The sequence below is a fragment of the Oryctolagus cuniculus genome, chromosome 18 (assembly GCF_051225735.1).
Source record: "Oryctolagus cuniculus isolate XC-2025 breed Fujian yellow rabbit chromosome 18, ASM5122573v1, whole genome shotgun sequence".
Taxonomy (NCBI): Eukaryota; Metazoa; Chordata; class Mammalia; order Lagomorpha; family Leporidae; genus Oryctolagus; species Oryctolagus cuniculus.
Window position 1 is genome coordinate 3,271,856 of NC_142884.1, and position 19,294 is coordinate 3,291,149.

At 52.4% G+C, this 19,294-nt stretch overlaps 1 protein-coding gene across 6 annotated transcripts in view; it reads right to left on the reverse strand.

Annotated features, from left to right (window-relative positions):
• The window catches only part of LOC100348957 (NACHT, LRR and PYD domains-containing protein 9), a 53,139-nt gene extending 34,128 nt beyond the window's left edge, over positions 1 to 19,011 (reverse strand). For 4 of the 6 annotated variants that reach the window (XM_070062785.2, XM_089319781.1, XM_089319783.1 and 1 more), the window contains exons 1-2: positions 18,321 to 18,476; positions 5,112 to 5,466 (exon numbers count right to left, since the gene is read on the reverse strand). In XM_070062785.2, the coding sequence (XP_069918886.2) occupies positions 5,112 to 5,391 (280 nt within the window). In that variant the 5' untranslated portion in view covers positions 5,392 to 5,466; positions 18,321 to 18,476. Of the gene's footprint in view, positions 1 to 5,111; positions 5,467 to 18,320; positions 18,477 to 18,876 lie in introns of those variants that run through there. The other 2 variants (XM_089319780.1, XM_089319784.1) reach the window with 2 other exon arrangements.
• Positions 19,012 to 19,294: the final 283 nt, after the last annotated feature.

Consider the following 19,294-nt stretch of genomic DNA (forward strand, 5'->3'; position numbering starts at 1 on the left):
GTGGCCACTGGGGAATGAGCCAGTGGATGAAAGATGTGTTTATTTCTGTCTCTCCCTTCCTCCAACTCTGCTTCCAATGGATCTTTTAAATTTGCATTCAAATCACATCTCAATAGAGGCAGAAGGCATTTAATAAAATCCAACATCACTTCATCTTAACTGTTTATTGGAAGAACATTTCAATGTAATAAAAGCCATATATGAACGGCCAACAGCTAACACCAATGCGAGATCTCCAACAAGACACGGAGGTGCACTTTTTCCTCTACAGCTCCGAAGTTCTTGGCACAGTAATTATACTAAAGGACACCCAAACTGTACAGGAGGGAGTTGCCCCCTATTGCAGATCACCTTATATATAGGAAACCACACACACACCTTTGTAACAATGGTCCAATTCAGCACTACTTTGACTTTGTATCAACACTGCTATCAATAGCACTTAATCCCAAAAGTAATCCTGTTTGCAGCAGCTCTAGAGAGGGGTATCTAAGAATAAATTTCACCAGTATGTAGAAGATCTCTACAATGACAACTAAAACACTTGGTGAATAAAGTCAAGGCCACACAAAGGAGCAGAAAGACTTCTCATGATCTCAGGTGGAATCGAGACTCAATGGCCTTACTACCCAAAGCCATCTACAGCTACAGCGCTCAACCAAAGTGACCAGTGGCATTTCTCAGAGGCAGAAATGGCATGATTAAGGTTTGTGTGGAACCACGATAGACCCAGTGCACCCAATATAACCTTGAGCAAAAAGAAAGGAGGCAGCATCATACAACCTGCCTTTAAGATATTGCAGGGGCCAACGCTGTGACCTAGGGAGCTAAGCCTCCTCCCGAGGCACCAGCATCTTTATAGGCGCCGGTTTGAGTCCAGGCTGCTCCTCTTCCCATCCAGCTCTCTGCTTGGGCCTGGGAAAGCAGGAGGCAGCGGCGGCGGCTCAAGTGCTCGGGGCCCCTGCATCCACACGGGAGACCTGGAAGAAGCTCCTGGCTTCGGGCTGGCTCAGTTCCAGCCACTGCAGCCATTTGGGGAGTGAGCCAGCAAATGGAAGACCTTTTTATGTCTCTCCCTCTAACTCTGCCTCTCAAATAAGATCTTTACAATAGAATATACTGCAAAGTTAGAGTTGTTAAAATAGTATGGCACTGGCATAAAAACACACTTAGACCAGTGGAACAGAACAGAGCTGAGAAGTGATCCCATCATCCACTACTATCTTATTTGATGAAGGCACCAAGAACACACTGGAAAAAGTGCCAATAGGTTCGGTTAATGGTGCTCAGGCATGGCCGGTGCTGTGGCGTAGCGGGCAAAGCCCCCGCCTGCAGTACTGGCATCCCATATGGGCTCTGGTTGAGTCCCAGCTGCTCCACTTCCAATCCAGCTCTCTATGACCTGGGAAAGCCGTAGAAGATGGCCCAAGTCCTTGGGTCCCTGCACCCACGTGGGAGACCCGGAAGAAGCTCCTGGCTTTGGACTGGCACAACTCAGGCTGTTGTAGCCAATTGGGGAGTCAACCAGCAGATGGGAGACTTCTCTCTGCCTCTCCTCCTCTGTGCAACTCTTTCAAATAAATCACTTTTAAAAAGATTTTAGAAGGTGCTTAGACAATTGGAAATTCATAGAGAATCGTCAAACTGAATCTTTATCTCCAATCATGTACAATAACTAAAAAAGGAGCAAAAGACCTAAATATGGAACTATGAAAGCATTAGAACATACAGAAAATACTCCAAGGCAAGGATTTTTGGATCAGACCCCAAAAGCATGAAACAAAAGATGAATTAGAGGATTATCAACGCAGTCAAAAGACGACCTAGACAATATGAACAAACAGAGCTGCACATCGGACAAGCAGTTATTAGCCATTGTATGTAACGCAATCCAACCCAACAGCCAACACAAACACCCCATATATGTGCAGACACCCCCATACACACACAAAGACGTGCAAAGATGTACAAAGGACCAAGGGGTTGGTGCTCTGCATCACCCATCACCAGGGAAATTAAAGTCAAAACCACAATGCACCATTACCCCACTCCAGTTACTTTAGCTACTGTTAGAACGATCAAAGGTAGGGAGTGCTGACAAGTGTGTGGAGAAAAGGCAATGCTGGCATGTTGTTGGTGGGAATCCAAGTCAGGGCAACTGCTGTGGACGACAGTACGGAGATTCCTCATACAGCTCAAAAAGGAGCTACCCTGTGACCCAGCGATCGCAGTGCTGTGTGTGTGTGTGTGTGTCCATCCGAGGAAAACATGGCCAGTCCATGGAAGACATCTGCACTGTTCCTGACAGACAACGAGCCGAAACAAACCTATTTGTCCCCGTGAGTTGATCAAGAAAAGGCGTAACTCGTACACAATGAATGCAGCTCAGTAGTCTGAACTCTCGTCATTCAATATGCATGAAGCCGTGCATCTCTGTAGGACATGAAAGAATCCAGTCACAGAAAAACGAAGGGCACATGACGTCCCCTAGTTACATCATTAAGGAAGCTGACCTCACAGAAGTGGAGGAGAATGAAGTTACCATGGCTCGGGAGAGCTGGGGAGGGCGGGACACACTCCTCAGTGAGTGCTAAGTCTTGGTTACAAGAGAGTACAAGTTGCAGGGCGCTGTTGTCCTGGTTGATGCAGATAGCAACAACATACTAGACTGTGCCTTTATGAAACTAAGTATCCGAATGCCTTCACAGTAAGTAAATGGTCAACGTTGGAGTACGATGCCGTCCCTCCAATTAACACTACACGATGTATACGCCTATCAAGTCATCACGCAGTACTCCATAAGGAGGTACAATTTGTCAGTTTACAATTGTGTAAGTTTAACAAAGGCCAGGTATGGACGGCTGGACAGATTCCTCAGACGAGTGGAGACCACAAGGAAGCAGGAACTGCCACCCTGTGCCAGATGAAGTAGACTTGAAAGGAGAGGCATTCAATAAGGCTGTGACATTCCCCAGAGATGTCACAGCCATGACTGTGCAGAGGTGCAAGGTGACGCAGAAGACAGCCCACTAACGACCACAGCACTTTACCCAACACTCATGAGGTACCTTTTTTGGATTTGAATCGACATACCAGGCTTAGAGCCACATGCCTTCTGTGGCCGGTCCTGTGGTGTAGCCGATAAAGCCACAGCCTGCAGCGCCAGCATCCCACGCGGGCATGGGTTCCATTCTCAGCTGCTCTACTTCTGATCCAGCTCCCTGCTAAGGCGGCAGAGAACAGCCCACGTCCTTGGGCCCCTGCACCCATGTGGAAGACCTGGAGGAAGCTCCAGGTTCCCATCTTCAGATGGGCCCAGCTCCAGCCATTGCAGCCATTTGGGGAGTGGAACTAGCGGGTTGAAGGTCTCCACCTGTCTCTTTCAAGAGCATGAATAGATCTTTAGAGAAAAATGCCTTTTTCGCAAGCACCAAGTCAACACTCCAATCCTCTCTGATGACAGTGCAGAACTAGGTCTTCATTCTATGCCATTGACTGATGCCTTAATTAGCGTATTCAAGTCACCTGCCCAGGATGCCCACTCTGCCCCATTCTCTCCCAGCAGGAGCCACCCTCAGTCCTGCTGGCTTCCCTCCCTCTCCTCCCCATCGCTGTGAGCTGCAGATCCCCTAGAAGCCCCACTGAGGGATGGCGAGGCAGTAGGTGTGTTGGGCAAGTACCTTACCCAGCAGAGGCCCCATCAACAGAGAAGAATGCCAACTGGACCTCAGCCAATAGCCCAGCACATCCCACCAAGCAACAGACAGGCAGTCCGGCCAACCGCGATGCCCAGCAAGCTGCCCTCACCCGCGCCCCCTGCCCAGTGAGCCTCCCTGGAGCTTGGCAGGCTCAGACCGGCTGTGCTGTACCAAAGCTGCTGTGCAGAGACTTCCCGTGAAGGGGCCCAAGAGAGGACTCTAACCACCCTCTTTCTGAAGATCCGATTAAACGTTTGCACCGAGTGTTGGTGATCTGTGTCTACTGAGCTCCCCACAAGGAGCCTTTCCATCATGGCACTGGCACAGAACAGGCACCCCCAGGGCCACCGAGATCAACTCCCCTGGTCTGCTTTGTGCAGCTGGGGTATCTAGCCACGACACTGTGTACATGATGTCGGGCTGTCCTGGGTGTTTAGAATCATCTCTGACCCCTACCCCCAAGATAACAGTGTCACCACGCATTGTCATGGCAACCCAAACTCTCTGGACTTTGTAGAGCCCCCTGGGAGGGCAGACCGCCCTGCCTTCCAGCCAATGGCACCCTAGAAGAACCATGTGGAGCAGAGTCCAGGGCGCTCACGGCCAGGGAGAGGGCAGCAGCAATGGGCGACAGAGGGTCCAAGGATGACTCGCGCTGCTGTTCCAGATACAAGCCTCCAAGGAACGCGGTCCAAGCCTCCACCAGCCAGTGCTCGCCGGGCACCACCCTCCGTGTCCTAGGCGCACCAGCCTGCCCGGTCCTCACCAGAACACAGATCACGGCCACCCCTAAAAACTCAACACAGCCACTATCACCCTCCCCTTACTCCAGTAGGGGAACTGAGGTGCAGTGAAGGTCACTTCATTACTGGCTGAAATCCAATCCTTCACCCTTGGGAAGATCTAAGGTATGGGGGTACTAGTAATCCAGTTCTCTTATTAACTTCTGATGAGTTGTGGCAAAATGGGAGAAAGTTATGCAGAAGTGCTTCCTGCAACACCGAGGAAGGACATCGAGTGTCCAGAGCTATTTCCTGTTGGGGTCCTGCCTAGGTCCTCTTGTGCACGTCCTAGGTCCTCTTGTGCACGTCTGCTCCCAGGAGCAGTCAGCTGCTCCACTTCAGCAGACCTGGTAGTCACGCACCGACAGCCAGGTCGTATCCCCTAAGATCAGACTCTTCTCGGGGCAGAATAACGGAGAACTGCTCGCATGAGCGGCATCGGGCCGCTGTCCCCGCCTCCTCACCGGCCCTTGTAGGACCGGTACCAGCTGCAACCGTGTACCTCCAAGGCTCACGCCGACCTCCTATCCCTTCTCACACAATGCGAGGGGCTCGTTCTGCAGCTTGCCAGCTTCAGGGCAGAGGTGACCGGTCCCCAACCTCCGGGCCTTGCCCTCCCACCTGCACTTACTCTCCATCTCTTCCTTGGCCTTCGTCCAGAGGTCCTGCCGGTTGATCTGCAGGAAGATGCTCAGGGTCACCTCCCAGGCCTGCTTCCTGGAGTAGCGCTCCGCCAGCATGTTGGCCAGGTCTTCCTTGCTGGCCCTCTTGATCTCCGCCCAGGGGATTGGCTTGAGCCCCAGCTTCGCAGGTTCTTGATTGAGGAGCTCCTTAAACTTCCAGAACTCCTCCCTTCTGAGTTCTTCCAGGTACCACAACAAGCCGAACTCGGCGAAGTACGACGCAGCCATCTTGTGCCAGAACTGTGAGCTCCGAGCTCGCCAGAGCAGGGGTGGGGGTGCGGATCTTCAAGGAGCGAGCGACACCTGGGGAAGTGAGGAGGACCCAGGTCAGTCTCAGCAGCAGAAAGGGGCTCACCACCAAGCATCGCGCAAGGCTCACTTCCAACGTTCATCCACCTTCCGCCAGGGAAGGTGCGCCAGCCCGCTTCTCACAGCGGCGCCTGTGAACTCGGCACCAGCTGCACCTCCTGGCTGCCCCTAGATCAGTGTCAGAGTCTTAGAACCACAGTGCCGCGCCACGGCTCATCAGGGGACCCAAGAAAGGGGCAGTTGGGGCATTTGGGCCTCGTGCCCTCTGCTGAACACCTTGCCTCCCAGATGAACACCAACTGTCTACACTGAGAACCTGCAAAACACCAGTGACCCTGCTCTACTCTGCATTTCTAAATTTTATTTGAAACAGACGGGGAAGAGATCTCGCAGTGACTGGGTCACTCCCCAGATGCTCCTCCCCAGAGCTCCTCACTACCCTGGTGTTTTTCTGCGTTTTTGCAGATCTTACTACACATGCACACTGAACGTGACTTGATAGAAGACGGTACATTCTAGAATTGGAACAGTATGACCTGTGGCCTCCTTTGCTGGCATTTGGTTTGCCAGGCGAGTTCATGTCGCTGCACACAGCCATCAGCGGAGGACGTGTGTGGGTGTGCAGCATGCCACCGTTAGCTTCCCACCACTTATAGCTACCTCCGCTGTTGGCACTCGCGAGTTTCTCATTTTGTCTAACAAATGGAATCTCTTTGAAGAGGTTTGAGTGTAGCTTGATGCACAGAAACATTTCTACAAGCTTAGGATTACAGGTCATGATGTATGTGGCTCACATTATCATACGAAGCCCAGCGAGTCTCCTCTTTAGACACTCACCTACGTTCCCACCAGCACCCTTCCTATCAGCGTCCTTGATCTACAGTCCTGCCCACACTTACCATAATCTAATGCTACTTTGACAATGAGTTGACATCTAAACCACCAGCAACATCAATTTAGCAGATAAGAAAGGGGAGGTCAAAGAGTACCAAAAGGCCGGCACCCCGGCTCACTAGGCTAGTCCTCCGCCTTGCGGCGCAGGCACACCGGGTTCTAGTCCCGGTCGGGGCACAGGATTCTGTTCCGGTCGCCCCTCTTCCAGTCCAGCTCTCTGCTGTGGCCCGGGAGTGCAGTGGAGGATGGCCCAAGTGCTTGGGCCCTGCACCCCATGGGAGACCAGGATAAGCACCTGGCTCCTGCCTTCAGATCAGCACGGTGCGCCGGCCGCAGCACAACAGCCCCAGCGGCCATTGGAGGGTGAACCAACGGCAAAGGAAGACCTTTCTCTCTGTCTCTCTCTCACTGTCCACTCTGCCTGTCAAAAAAAAAAATCAAAAAAAAAAAAGTAAAAGTAAAAAAAAGAGTACCAAAGCGTATTTAGGTTTGTCTTGTTTATGTGGATGTTTTATCTCCAGATTGTAGAAGTTTTTAAGTTTAATATTTGAAGAGTAACAACTACAACAGTCTGACTTCCACACTACTAGAAACCCTCCAGACTCATTACAGCCCAGCGAAGGGCAGGAAATGAAGCAGAAATAAACAAGACAACATAGGTGGTGAGACTACTGCCAGAGGACAATCTCAACGCGCAGGACTGCAGTAGTTACTCATTACATGTCAGGTTTGCATCGAGTCAAACTCCTGCCACGTTTTATGCAAGAATCCTGGAACACACAGAAGTCATGAGCACAGCAGATTCTGGGCCAGCAGAGTGGCCACAGCGACAGCACCGCAGCTGGACCGCACTGCAGACTCGGGACCTTCCACATCGTGGTCTAGTCCTCCAGGCTATAGGGTCCATGGGTGTAGAGGCACCTGGCAATGTTGTCTCCCTCCCTCCCCTCCCCCTCCCTCTCTTCCCTCTCCCCCTCTCTGACCAGGCTATAGGGTCCATGGGTGTAGAGGCACCTGGCAATGTTGTCTCCCTCCCTCCCCTCCCCCTCCCCCCCTCTCAGACCAGGCTATAGGGTCCATGGGTGTAGAGGCACCTGGCAATGTTGTCTCCCTCCCCTCCCTCCCCTCCCCTCCCCAGACCAGGCTATAGGGTCCATGGGTGTAGAGGCACCTGGCAATGTTGTCTCCCTCCCCTCCCTCCCCTCCCCTCCCCAGACCAGGCTATAGGGTCCATGGGTGTAGAGGCACCTGGCAATGTTGTCTCCCTCCCCTCCCCTCCCCCTCCCTCTCTTCCCTCTCCCCCTCTCTCTGACCAGGCTATAGGGTCCATGGGTATAGAGGCACCTGGCAATGTTGTCTCTCTCTCTCTCTCTCTCACTCACACACACACACACACACACACACTCACTCCCTCCCTCCCTCCCAGCTTAGACTAACCTACCTCTCAGATCTTTACCAACTACAAACCTCCGATTGCTTCATTTACAGCCACATGCCAAAGGATCAGAGATGGCCTGTTACTTACCACCATGTGCAAAACTCATGATGGATGGAGAGACCCAAATGTAAGGTCTGGAACCAGGAAACTTAGTAAGAAACACAGGGGCCAAACTTCGAGACGCCATATTTGTTATCAGTGTAACCCTTGGTTAGGACGTCAAAGGCATGGTGAACAGAGTATGACCAGCTGGACTCCATGGGAAACTTCGCATCTCGTGCAAGTGACCCCACCAGGGTCAAAGGGCAATCCATTAACATGGGAGAGAACTTTCAAATCATTCCTGAAAAGTGACTAATATCCAAAATAAAGGAGCTCCTGAAATGCATCCAGGAAAACCCAATTCCAAATGTCCAAATATGCAAAGGAATTCAGGAGTTTTCCCCAAGATACACAGATGGCTGATACACAGGAGAGGACGTTCAGCACTCATCGCTAGGAAGAAGGGAGCACTGGAACGCACAGCTTCTCACCCATTAGGACCACAATGCGGCGAAGCCACAAGTTCCCTAGGAAATTCTAGGAAACATGCCGCATGTGTGGACACCATGCTCCTGAATGAGCTGCGGCTCACAAGGGAATAAGAGAGAAATCAAATTCCTGGAAACAAGTGAAGATGACAACACAGAGCTCATGGGATACAGCAGAAGCAGTGCTAAGCAGGGAGTTTCTAGCAGTTAGTGCCTACATCAGGAAATTGGAAAGGAAGGCAGATCAATGAGCTGTCAACGCAACTCAGGAATGTAGAAAAAACAATGTGCAATTAGTAAAGGGAAAGAATCAAAATTAAAACAAAATTGAAACCAAAGAACGGTATAGAAGATCAGTGTAATGAAGAGCTGTTTTTTTTTTGGGGTTGGGGGAGGGGGGGGAAATCAATCACCATTATTGACCAAACAAGAGGGAGAGAAGACACAAATTCATGAAGTCAGTGACGAGAAAGATGTAACAGATACCACAGAGATAAACCATCATGAGTTACTACCAACAGCTATATGCCAGCAAACTGGAAAACCTAGAAGAAATGGATAGGTTTCTGGACGTGTACAATCCACCAAAGTTTAGTTAAGACCCAGAAAACCTACATAGACCAATAACCACAGAGGAGACTGAGTCAGTAATGAAGACCCTCCCAACAGAGTAAAATGCTGAATTCTACCAGACTTCTAAAGAACTAGTTCCAAGTCTTCTCCAACCATTTAAAACAATTGAAGTGGAGGAAATTCTCCCAAGTTCCTTTTTTAAAAAACATTCAAAGAATTAGAGAGGAAGGAGGGAGGGGTCCTTCTATCCACTGGTTCACTCCCCAAATGGCTGCAACAGCCAGAGCTGAGCCAATCTTAAGCCAGGAGCTTTTTCCAGGTCTCCCACTTGGGTGCAAGGACCCAAACACTTGGGCGACCCTCTGCTGCTTTCCCCAGGGACGTTAGCCGGGAGGTAGATTGGATGTAGAGCAGCTGGGACTCGAACCAGCACCCATACGGGATGCCAACACTGCAGACCAGGGCTTTAACCCAGTGCACCACAGTGCTGGCCTGCTAAGCTCCTTCTATGAGGCCAGCATCACTATGATTCCAAAGCCAGAAAAGATACAAGAATTGTAGACCAATATCACTGATAAACACAGATGGAAAAATTCAACAAAATACTAACTCACCAAATCCAATGACACACCAGAATCATTCACCAGGACCTGGTGCAATTTATCCCTGCTGTGCAGGGATGGTTCAACATACACCCAAAGTCAATGTGATACTTCACATCAACAAGCTGAAGACTAAAAACCTTGCGATTTTATCAGCAGATATAGAGAAAGTGCTTGATAAAACACAACACCCTTTCATGATGAAAACCTTTAGCAACTCGTACAGAAGGAACATCCCTCAACACAACCAGGGCAGCAGGTGACAAATCTACAGTCAGCAACACACTGAATGGGGCAAAGCTGGAAGCATTTCCACTAAGATCCAGAACCACTCTCACCACTGCTATTCACTAAAGTTCTGGCCAGAGCCATTCAGCAAGAAAAAATTAAAGGGATGCAATTTGGAAAGAAGCAAGTCCAATTATCCCTATTTTCAGATAACATGACTATACACAGGAGAACCAGAAGACTCCACGAAGACTGCTGGAACTCATGAGAGCTTGGTGAAGTTACAGGATATAAAAAAACACACAGAAACAATGGCTTTTGCAGACATAGACAATGCCATGGGTAAGGAAGACCTTGTAAGATCAGTCCCATTCACAGTAGCTGCTTGAACATTTAAGTACGTTGGACTAGGTTTAATCCAGGATATGGAAGATCTCCACAGTTAAAATTATGAAACAATGAAAGGATACACAAGCATGGGATCTTTCATGTTGTGGATTAGAAGAATCCATGTCCAAACTACCCAAAGCAACTTACAGAGTCAACATAATCCCAATCAAAATGCCAATTACATTCTTCAGAGATCTAGGGGGAAAAAAGTGATGCTCAAATTCATATGGGAACACAAGGACCCCAAGTAACTAGAGCAATCCTAAACAAAAACTAAGCCAGAGGTATCACAATACTAGATTAAGACATACTATAGGGCAGTTATAATCAAAACAGCCTGGCTGGCACCGCGGCTCACTAGGCTAATCCTCCGCCTTGCAGCGCCGGCACCCCGGGTTCTAGTCCCGGTCGGGGTGCCAGATTCTGTCCCGTTGCCCCTCTTCCAGGCCAGCTCTCTGCTGTGGCCAGGGAGTGCAGTGGAGGATGGCCCAAGTGCTTGGGCCCTGCACCCCATGGGAGACCAGGAGAAGTACCTGGCTCCTGCCTTCGGATCAGCGCGGTGTGCCGGCCGCAGCAGCCATTGGAGGGTGAACCAATGGCAAATGGAAGACCTTTCTGTCTCTCACTGTCCACTCTGCCTGTTAAGAAATAAAAAAAAAAAAAAAAAAAAACAGCCTGGTACTGGCACAAACAAACATGTAGATTAACGGAACAATAGAAACCCTGGAAGTTAACCCACCCATCCACAACCAACTAACCTTTGGCAAGCTTTAACAATCCAATCCCTGGAGGATGGACAGTCTCCAATAAATGGTGCTGGGAATCTTGGTCTCCACATGCAGCAGTGTGGAGGACCACCCCTACCTTGCATTTTATACAAGAACTCTGGGGGCTGGCACTGTGGCATTCAATTTTAAGCCTCCATCTGCAGTGCCAGCATCCCGTATGGGCACCAGTTCAAGTCCTGGCTGCTCTACTTCCAATCCAGCTCCCTGCTAATGTGCCCGAGACAGCAATAGAAGATGGCCCAAGTACTTGGGTCCCTGCACCCATGTGGGAGACCCGGATAAAGCTCCTGGATCTTGGCTTGGGCCTGACCCAGCCCTGGCTACTGTGGCCATTTGGGGAGTGAACCAGCAGATAGAAAATCTTGCTCTTTCTCCATATCTCTGCCTTTCAAATAAATTTAAGAATCACCTTTCAATTTATTTAGATCCTATTTCAACCTATGACTTGATAACAAACTACTAGAACTGGGCAAACTCCACAAGACACTGACATAGACAAAGACCTCTTGGGAAAGACCCCAGAAGCACAGGCAATCAAAGCAAAGACAAATGGGATTACATGAAGCTAAGAATGGGCTGGCACTATGGTGTAGTGGGTTAAGACGCTGCCCGACATTGGCACCTCATATGGGTGCCAGTCCAATTCCCAGCTGCTCCCCTTCTATCCAGGTTCCTGCTGATATACCTGGGAAAGCAGTAGAAAAATGGCAAGTTCTCGGGTCTCTGTACCCATGGGGAAGACCCAGACGAAGCTCCTGGCTTAATTCCAGCCTAGCTCCACCCACTGCAGTCTCTTGGGGAGTGAACCAGCAGAAGGAAGGTCTGTCTCTAACTCTGCCTCTCAAAATAAATCTTAGAAAAAAGCTAAAAATCTTCTGCAAACACTCACAAAGTGAAGAGGCAACCAATAGGGTGGGAGAAATATGTAAACTATGCATCTTATAAAGGATTACCATCCAGGATGCATCAGGAGTTCAAGAAACTCAACAAAGCCAATGAGCTAGTCCACAAATGGGTGAGCGGCTGGCACTGTGGCCTAAAGGGTTAAGCCCTGGCCTGCAACATCAACATCCCATGTGGGCGCTGGTTCTAATCCCGGCTGCTCCTCTTCTGATCCAGCTCTCTGCTATGGCCTGGGAAAGCAGTGGAAGATGGCCCAAGTGCTTGGACCCCTGCACCCGCATAGGAGACCTGGAGAAGCTCCTGGCTCTTGATTGTCTCAGCTCCGGCCATTGCAGCTATGTGGGGAGCCAGCAGATGACCATTCTAAAACTAGAATAAAAATTCAATAATCTCTAACCTTTGCCCTTGGCATTGCACACACACACACCTCTAAGCGGGTTCTCAGGGAAGCACTTGGACACCGGGCAGCATCTGTAGCCCGGCAGCCACCCAGCCCGTCCAGACAGCGCGACCCATGTGTGACGTGTGCTCACTCCAACGTGAGCATTTCCACTTCACACGTGCTGCAACACAAACCTACAAGGACGACGTTGTGCCCAGCGAGATTGGCCTGCCACAGAGCTGGGAGGGGGGCCCAGTCATTTAAGCTGCCTAGGATACTGGCATCACCAGCTCAAGTCTCAGAAGCTCCACTGCCAATCCAGCTCCCTGCCAGCGGGCCTGGGAAAGCAGCGGAACATGACCCAGGCACGTGGGCCCCGCCACCGCTGTGGGGACCGGGATGGAGTCCCAGGCTCCCGGCTCTGGCCTGGCCCAGTGCCGGCTGCTGCAGCTCTGTAGGAGGCTAGCAGATCAGACACCCACCCCCCTGCTCCTCTATACCACTCTGCATTTCAAGTATTTTATAAGGCAGGTATTGTTACATAAGGCTCTTAGTCAAAACCATCAATACCCATAGCACTACGGGGGTGGCCAGGGGCTGGGACAGGGGATACAGCGAGTTCCTGTTCAGCCCGAGAAAGCTCTGGCGAGAGCAGTGATAATCACACCTGACAAATGTTTTATAACCACTCAACTGTATACTTAAAATTGGCTCTAGCCAGCGCCGCGGCTCACTAGGCTAATCCTCCGCCTTGCCGCGCCGGCACACCGCGTTCTAGTCCCGGTCAGGGCGCCGGATTCTGTCCCGGTTGCCCCTCTTCCAGGCCAGCTCTCTGCTGTGGCCAGGGAGTGCAGTGGAGGATGGCCCAGGTGCTTGGGCCCTGCACCCCATGGGAGACCAGGAGAAGCACCTGGCTCCTGCCATCGGATCAGCGCGGTGCGCCGGCCACAGCACGCTGGCTGCGGCGGCCATTGGAGGGTGAACCAATGGCAAAGGAAGACCTTTCTCTCTGTCTCTCTCACTGTCCACTCTGCCTGTCAAAAAAAAAATTGGCTTTAAAGGTACAAGTTTCATGGGTTATTTTACCACAGTAAAGACATTGGTTAAAAAAAAAAAAGTCACTTGGGTAATGTACAAGTGGTACTTCTATGTTTGCACACTTATTTTGTAAACAGGAATTCTCTACTAATGAGGTCTGTGTGCTCCTAACGTAGGGCATTTCCTACACTCGACCCTGTGTTGGTGACAACACCAGCTGAGAGGGAATCTGGCATTCACCCCACACCCAGCTCTGCTCCCGCCCACGCAGGTGCCGGGAGGCAGAGAGGACTGAGGGACGGGGCTCCCGCACCAGGCGGAGTCCCTGGGTCCAGCAGACCCATACGATCTGCCTCCAAGAAATCTGAAGAAACCAGAGTCCAACAGAGCAGAGGAAATGTTAACTAGGCAGCTAATAAAGGGTTAATATCCAGAAACTAGAAAGAGCAAGAAACACAACCATCTAGTTAAGCAATGGGCAAAGGATACAGACAGGCACTTTTCAAAAGATGGGGTACGGGGGCTGGTGCTATAGCGCAGCAGGTTAAAGCCCTGGCCTGAAGCATCCCCTGTGGGCACCAGTTCAGTCCTGGCTGCTCCTCTTCCGATCCAGCTCTCTGCTGAGGCCTGGGAAAGAGTAGAAGATGGCCCAAGTACTTGGGTCCCTGCACCCACATGGAGACCCAGAGGAAGCTCCTGGCTTCAGATCGGCGCAGCTCCAGCCATTGCAGCCATCTGGGGAGTGACCCAGTGGATGGAAGACCTCTCTCTGTCCCTACACTCCTTTCAAATAAACCAGTTTTTAAAAAGAAAATAGATGGGATACAAACGGCCAACAGACCAATGCAAAGATGCTCAGGATGACCGGACACCAGGGAAATTCAGGTAAGACTCACAATGTGGTACCTCCGTCCATTCACTGGCTACTGTTCAGAAACTCAATCCCATGCTGGTGCGGTTGTGGAGGGGAAGGCACCCGGATACACTGCTGGTGGACATGCCAACTGCTACAAGCATTACAGAACACACTAGAGATTTCTCCAAAGAAATTATATGAGCCCGCTATCCTACTCCTAGGAACACATCCCAAGGGAATGAAATCGGTCCATGAAAGACTTACCTTGCACTCCCATGTTTGCAGCAGCTCAATTGACAGTTAATATGGAATCAACCTAGATGTCCATCATCTGATGACTGGAAAAGTGTGGTATATAGACACAATGCAGCATCACTCAGCCACGAGAAAGCAATCCCAACACTTGCAAAGGAAATGGATGCAACCAGAGGTCATTACACCAGGTGCAGTAAGCCAGATGCAGAGAGACAACATGCACTCTAACTAGTGGAGCCCGAGTATGAAACTCGCGTGGTTTTTTTTTTTTTTTTTTTCTGCTGCAACGTGTTTATTATGTGCCAAAAAAACTACACCACAGCGTACTCCACGCATCTGTAGGCGAGTGCAGTCTGGCCCGCATATACTACAGTGAGGTAGAGACTTCACACACAGCTTCACAAAACCCACAGAGTAGCTGGGATCTGCGACAATGCGACAGCAGCTCAGCAGGGGGGGTCATGACACTGGTTCTTTGGCACACGGCTTCCCTAAGAGGGGCAAGTATTTAAAAAAAAAAAAAAGGAGAGAGTCAAGTTTTCAAATTCCAGTAGCGGTTCAGTCAACTGCAACTGTGGCTTCGTACATTCCTCAAACGAGCCGTCAGAAGGGCACTGCCCGCTCTGGGAGGGGCCCGGGAGCCTTCGTCCACCCCACCGAGAAGCAGCCCTTTTTTTTTTTTTTTAAGCTCAGTTACAAAAGAAAAAAGTCCTGTGAGTCTGTAGGAACACGGCCTTCCCCCTCACACTGTGACCACTGCCACGAGTCCCTCACTCTGTTACGTTGGACTTCAAGAGATAGTTAGCCAGCACCGCGGCTCACTAGGCTAGTTCTCCGCCTGTGGCGCCGGCACCCTGGGTTCTAGTCCCCGGTTGCTCCTCTTCCAGTCCAGCTCTCTGCTGTGGCCTGGGAAGGCAGTGGAGGATGGCCCAAGTGCTTGGGTCCTGCACCCACATGGGAGACCAGGAGGAAGCACCTGGCTCCTGGCTTCGGATTGGCACAGCACCGGCCATAGCGGCCATTTGGGGGATGAACCAATGGAAGGAAGACCTTTCTCTCACTGTCTAACTCTGCCTGTCAAAAATAGTATACACGTGGCCGGCGCTGCGGCTCACTAGGCTAATCCTCCGCCTTTCAGCGCCAGCACACCGGGTTCTAGTCCCGGTCGGGGCGCCGGATTCTGTCCTGGTTGCCCCTCTTCCAGGCCAGCTCTCTGCTGTGGCCCGGGAGTGCAGTGGAGGATGGCCCAGGTGCTTGGGCCCTGCATCCCATGGGAGACCAGGAGAAGTACCTGGCTCCTGCCATCGGATCAGCGCGGTGCGCCGGCCGCAGTGCGCGGGCCACGGCGGCCATTGGAGGGTGAACCAACGGCAAAGGAAGACCTTCCTCTCTCTCTCTCTCACTGTCCACTCAGCCTATCAAAAAAAAAAAATAGTATACACGTGTACATACATGATTTCTACATTTGCAGTGAATGAGGCAACGTGTGAAGTTCTACAACCATCAACTGTGGTACAGATGCAGACACACAGAAGTACCAGTGTCTCTACCAACCAGCATGACTTCAGAAACTAGAGGCAAGAACATAGGAAGCCATAAGTAATTTAACTATACCTCAGGCAGGTAGCTCACTTAGGAACGAACGTTCTGGGGCCAGCACTGTGGCATAGTAGGTTCAGCCTCCACCTGTGGTGCCGGCATCCCATGTGGGCGTCAGTTCGAGTCCAGCTGCTCCTCTTCTGATCCCGCTCCCTGCTGATGCCCCTGGGAAAGCAGTAGAGGATGGCCCGAGTGCCTGGGCTCCTGCACCCACATGGGAGACCCTGAAGCTCCTGGCTCCAGCCTGGCCCAGCCCTGGCCATTTGTGGAGTGACCAGGCACAAAGACAACCTGTCTCTGCCGCCCTCTCTGTAGCTCTGCCTCTCAAATCTTTAAGTGAAATGAGTTTATGTACCTGATGAAAGTCTAAATGGCTGTTCAGTCCTACTTGAATGCATTATAGAATACATACAATCCCCACTACCATGCACGGGTCAACAGAGTAACAAGGGTATTGAAATACAAATGCACTTGGTTTTAGAGAGCTTCTGGCACACTGTCAACATTACAAAGGGGCCGGTCCATCACCTCCACACCTTACTTCCAGGTTACCAGTCCAAGATGGCAAGTGCACATGGACACAACGCCCAAGTGACCGCCACAATTTAAGATTTATTTGAACTTAAGAGTTACAAGATGGGGGGGGAGGGGGAGGCAGAGAGAGAAGCAGAGGCCTTCCATCCATTGATTCCCTTCCCAATTGGCTGCAATGGCCGGAGCTGTGCTGATCCAAAGCCAGGAGCTTCCTCTAGGTCTCCCACACAGGTGTAGGGGCCTAAGAACTTGGGCCATCTTCTACTGCTTTCCCAGGCCACAGCAGAGAGCCGGATGGGAAGTAGAGCAGCCAGGACTCAACCTGGCGCCCATATGGGATGCAGGCACTGCAGGCGACGGCTTTATCCACTATGCCACAGGTCGGGCCCCTCAAGTAACATTTTTAACTTCAAAAACCTAAGTACTGGTAAGTAGAGTTAAGTAACAGAGCAACTATTTGGTTCAACCCATTATACACACTCCCATGGGCCACAGACCCAGGGTTGAATGGGGTGCACAGGAAGTCCCGCCTGGGGGGAGACCCACCTCTCCCCCTGCAGGGGCCAGGGGAAGCTCTGGACACCTTGGAGACGTCCTCTCACGGGCCCCAGAGCAGGGATAAAGCGGGCCCAGCCGCCACTGCCTACCCAGCCTCCACACAGCCGTTTGATTGGCTGGGGTTCAACTCAAGGCGCCTTGCACCCCGTGCACGGCTGTCCCTAAGGCACCACCATCTCGACCCCGCTGCTCCTCCAGTGTGTGCTCCAGCCAGCAGCGGCGGCCACACCCCCAACCAGTTCTGCCTCCCCTCCCCCCAAGCGCCCAGGCTGCAGGAGATCAGGATCTCCAGGTGGGTTTCAGCTGCCAGGGAGGAGGAAGAGAACACTCGAGTTAGGACAGCTGAGGCCGCCCCCAGTCCCGGGGAAACGCAGTGAACCAGAGCTCGCCATCTGATCCGTTTTTAACAGCAGAGTTCAGCAGCGTGAGGCCCCCACGGCTGTGCGGGCGCCGCCACCACCCACCTCCACCCAGGAGGTATTCGTCATCCCACCTCCACGCGTTGGATAGCAGTCTCCCCACACCCCTGCACAGCCCCTCCGCTGGCTACGCGACCTCCCCCTCCACGAGTCGGGCTGTCCTAGGTGCGTCCTAGCCACGCAGTCACAGTGCTGGTGCTTCTGTGGCCGGCGGATGTCACTGAGCCCAGCTCTCCGAGCACCTCCAGCTGCAGCCGGGTCAGGATTCCGATTCTTACTATGTGTGGAGAGCGTTCCCTCGTCTGCGTAGACGACTCCCGGGTGTGGCCCCCGTCTCCAAGGCTACTGCTTTCCCCAGGGCCATCCCCCTGGCTACAGGGTCCAGACGTGGGTGGCCATCCGCATGGACACTCCCAAACACCCCAAAGACATCCACGGGGCAGCTGGCACAGCCTGCCTCACTCTCAAACACTACTGTGTCCCAGCAAAACCAATGCACCTGGCCAAGTGGCTTACCCGTAGTTAGCACCCCACCAGGGCAGCCTAGCATTTCCGGGTGGAAAACGCTGCCTGAGTCACCCAGCCTCAACCTTATCTTCCTCCACTTGCTTTCACCTTGTAACCTCTCCTGGCCAAAGATCGGCTCAAGTCTTCTCCCCAGACTACGCGAATCACAACCAGACCCCACCAACCCCGAGAAAGAAGCGCCATTCTCGCGCCGAGAGCCGGCACAGGGGTTTGGCCAGGCGGAAGCGCTGGATGCACCATGTCGGCAAACCCAGCCACTTTTCTCTTCCACCCTAACGAGGCTCGGGGAGGGGAAGGCGGAAGGCAGGGGACAGGGCACGGAGACCTCCTCACCCGGTCTGGTGCCGGCACCGGCTCCTCCAGGCTGACCCTCGTCAGAGACCGAGGACCTGGCTGCGCCTGCTTTTTATTGGCTGCAGGCTCCCGGCCGGCCCATTGGCTGTGCCAGCCGAGAGCTCCACGGAGCCGTGATGGAAATGACGGAGGCATGGGCTTCCCTCACCAGGTGTGCGCGATCTTCCTCCAGGCGTGGCCAGGAGCTGCTGACTGCCGGGTATTTGCGTGGTGCTAGCCGAGGGCCCCACGTAGCCCCAGGCACCCTGTGAACCTGCCGTCTTCTTGGGCTTCTGGAGGCCGGCAACGGGACCCACTGCCAGCACCTGAGCCTCTGACCACCCCCCCTTAGAGGCTTCTGCCGGAAGCCCCTCTGTGTGCGCCCTCCCCGTTCCACAGCAGCCGTAAAGGAGCTCCGGTGTGCAGAGAGATGCTTGCATAACCAGCGCTGGGTGTTACAGCGCCAATGCCCACGTCGCTCTCACGGTCGACTCCCAGGCGAAGCTTCCTGCACCTGTGCTCCCATCACCACTGTGGGTATCAACCGCACGGTTACCTCCTCCGTCTCCAACGTTCATTGACAGCTGAGGGCCTGACCGCCTACCGCCAGGGGCATTTCCTGCAAGATCTGGTTTGCTTCTCTGAGGCAGGGGGCATCCCATCCCCACTTTCAAAGGCATCGGAGGCCGTCGGGCTGGGGTCACATCGCTACGTGTCAGCCGGAGCGCCGGGCTGCCCACGCGCTCTCTCCAGGAGCCCCGTCTGTGTGCGATCGAGGGCAGGTGTGGCTCGGCTTTGTTGAGGATTCGGAGCTAAGAGACTCCTGAGTCTTTGCTCGCCCAGATCTCGGTGACCGCTCATTGCCGACACCCTCCGCTAGGACCACAGCCTGGGGCAGGCGTGTGGCACCGCGTCCCAGCTCAGAGTCCCTGGGTTTGAGTCCCAGCTCCTCCGCCAATCCAAGTTCTCCCCAG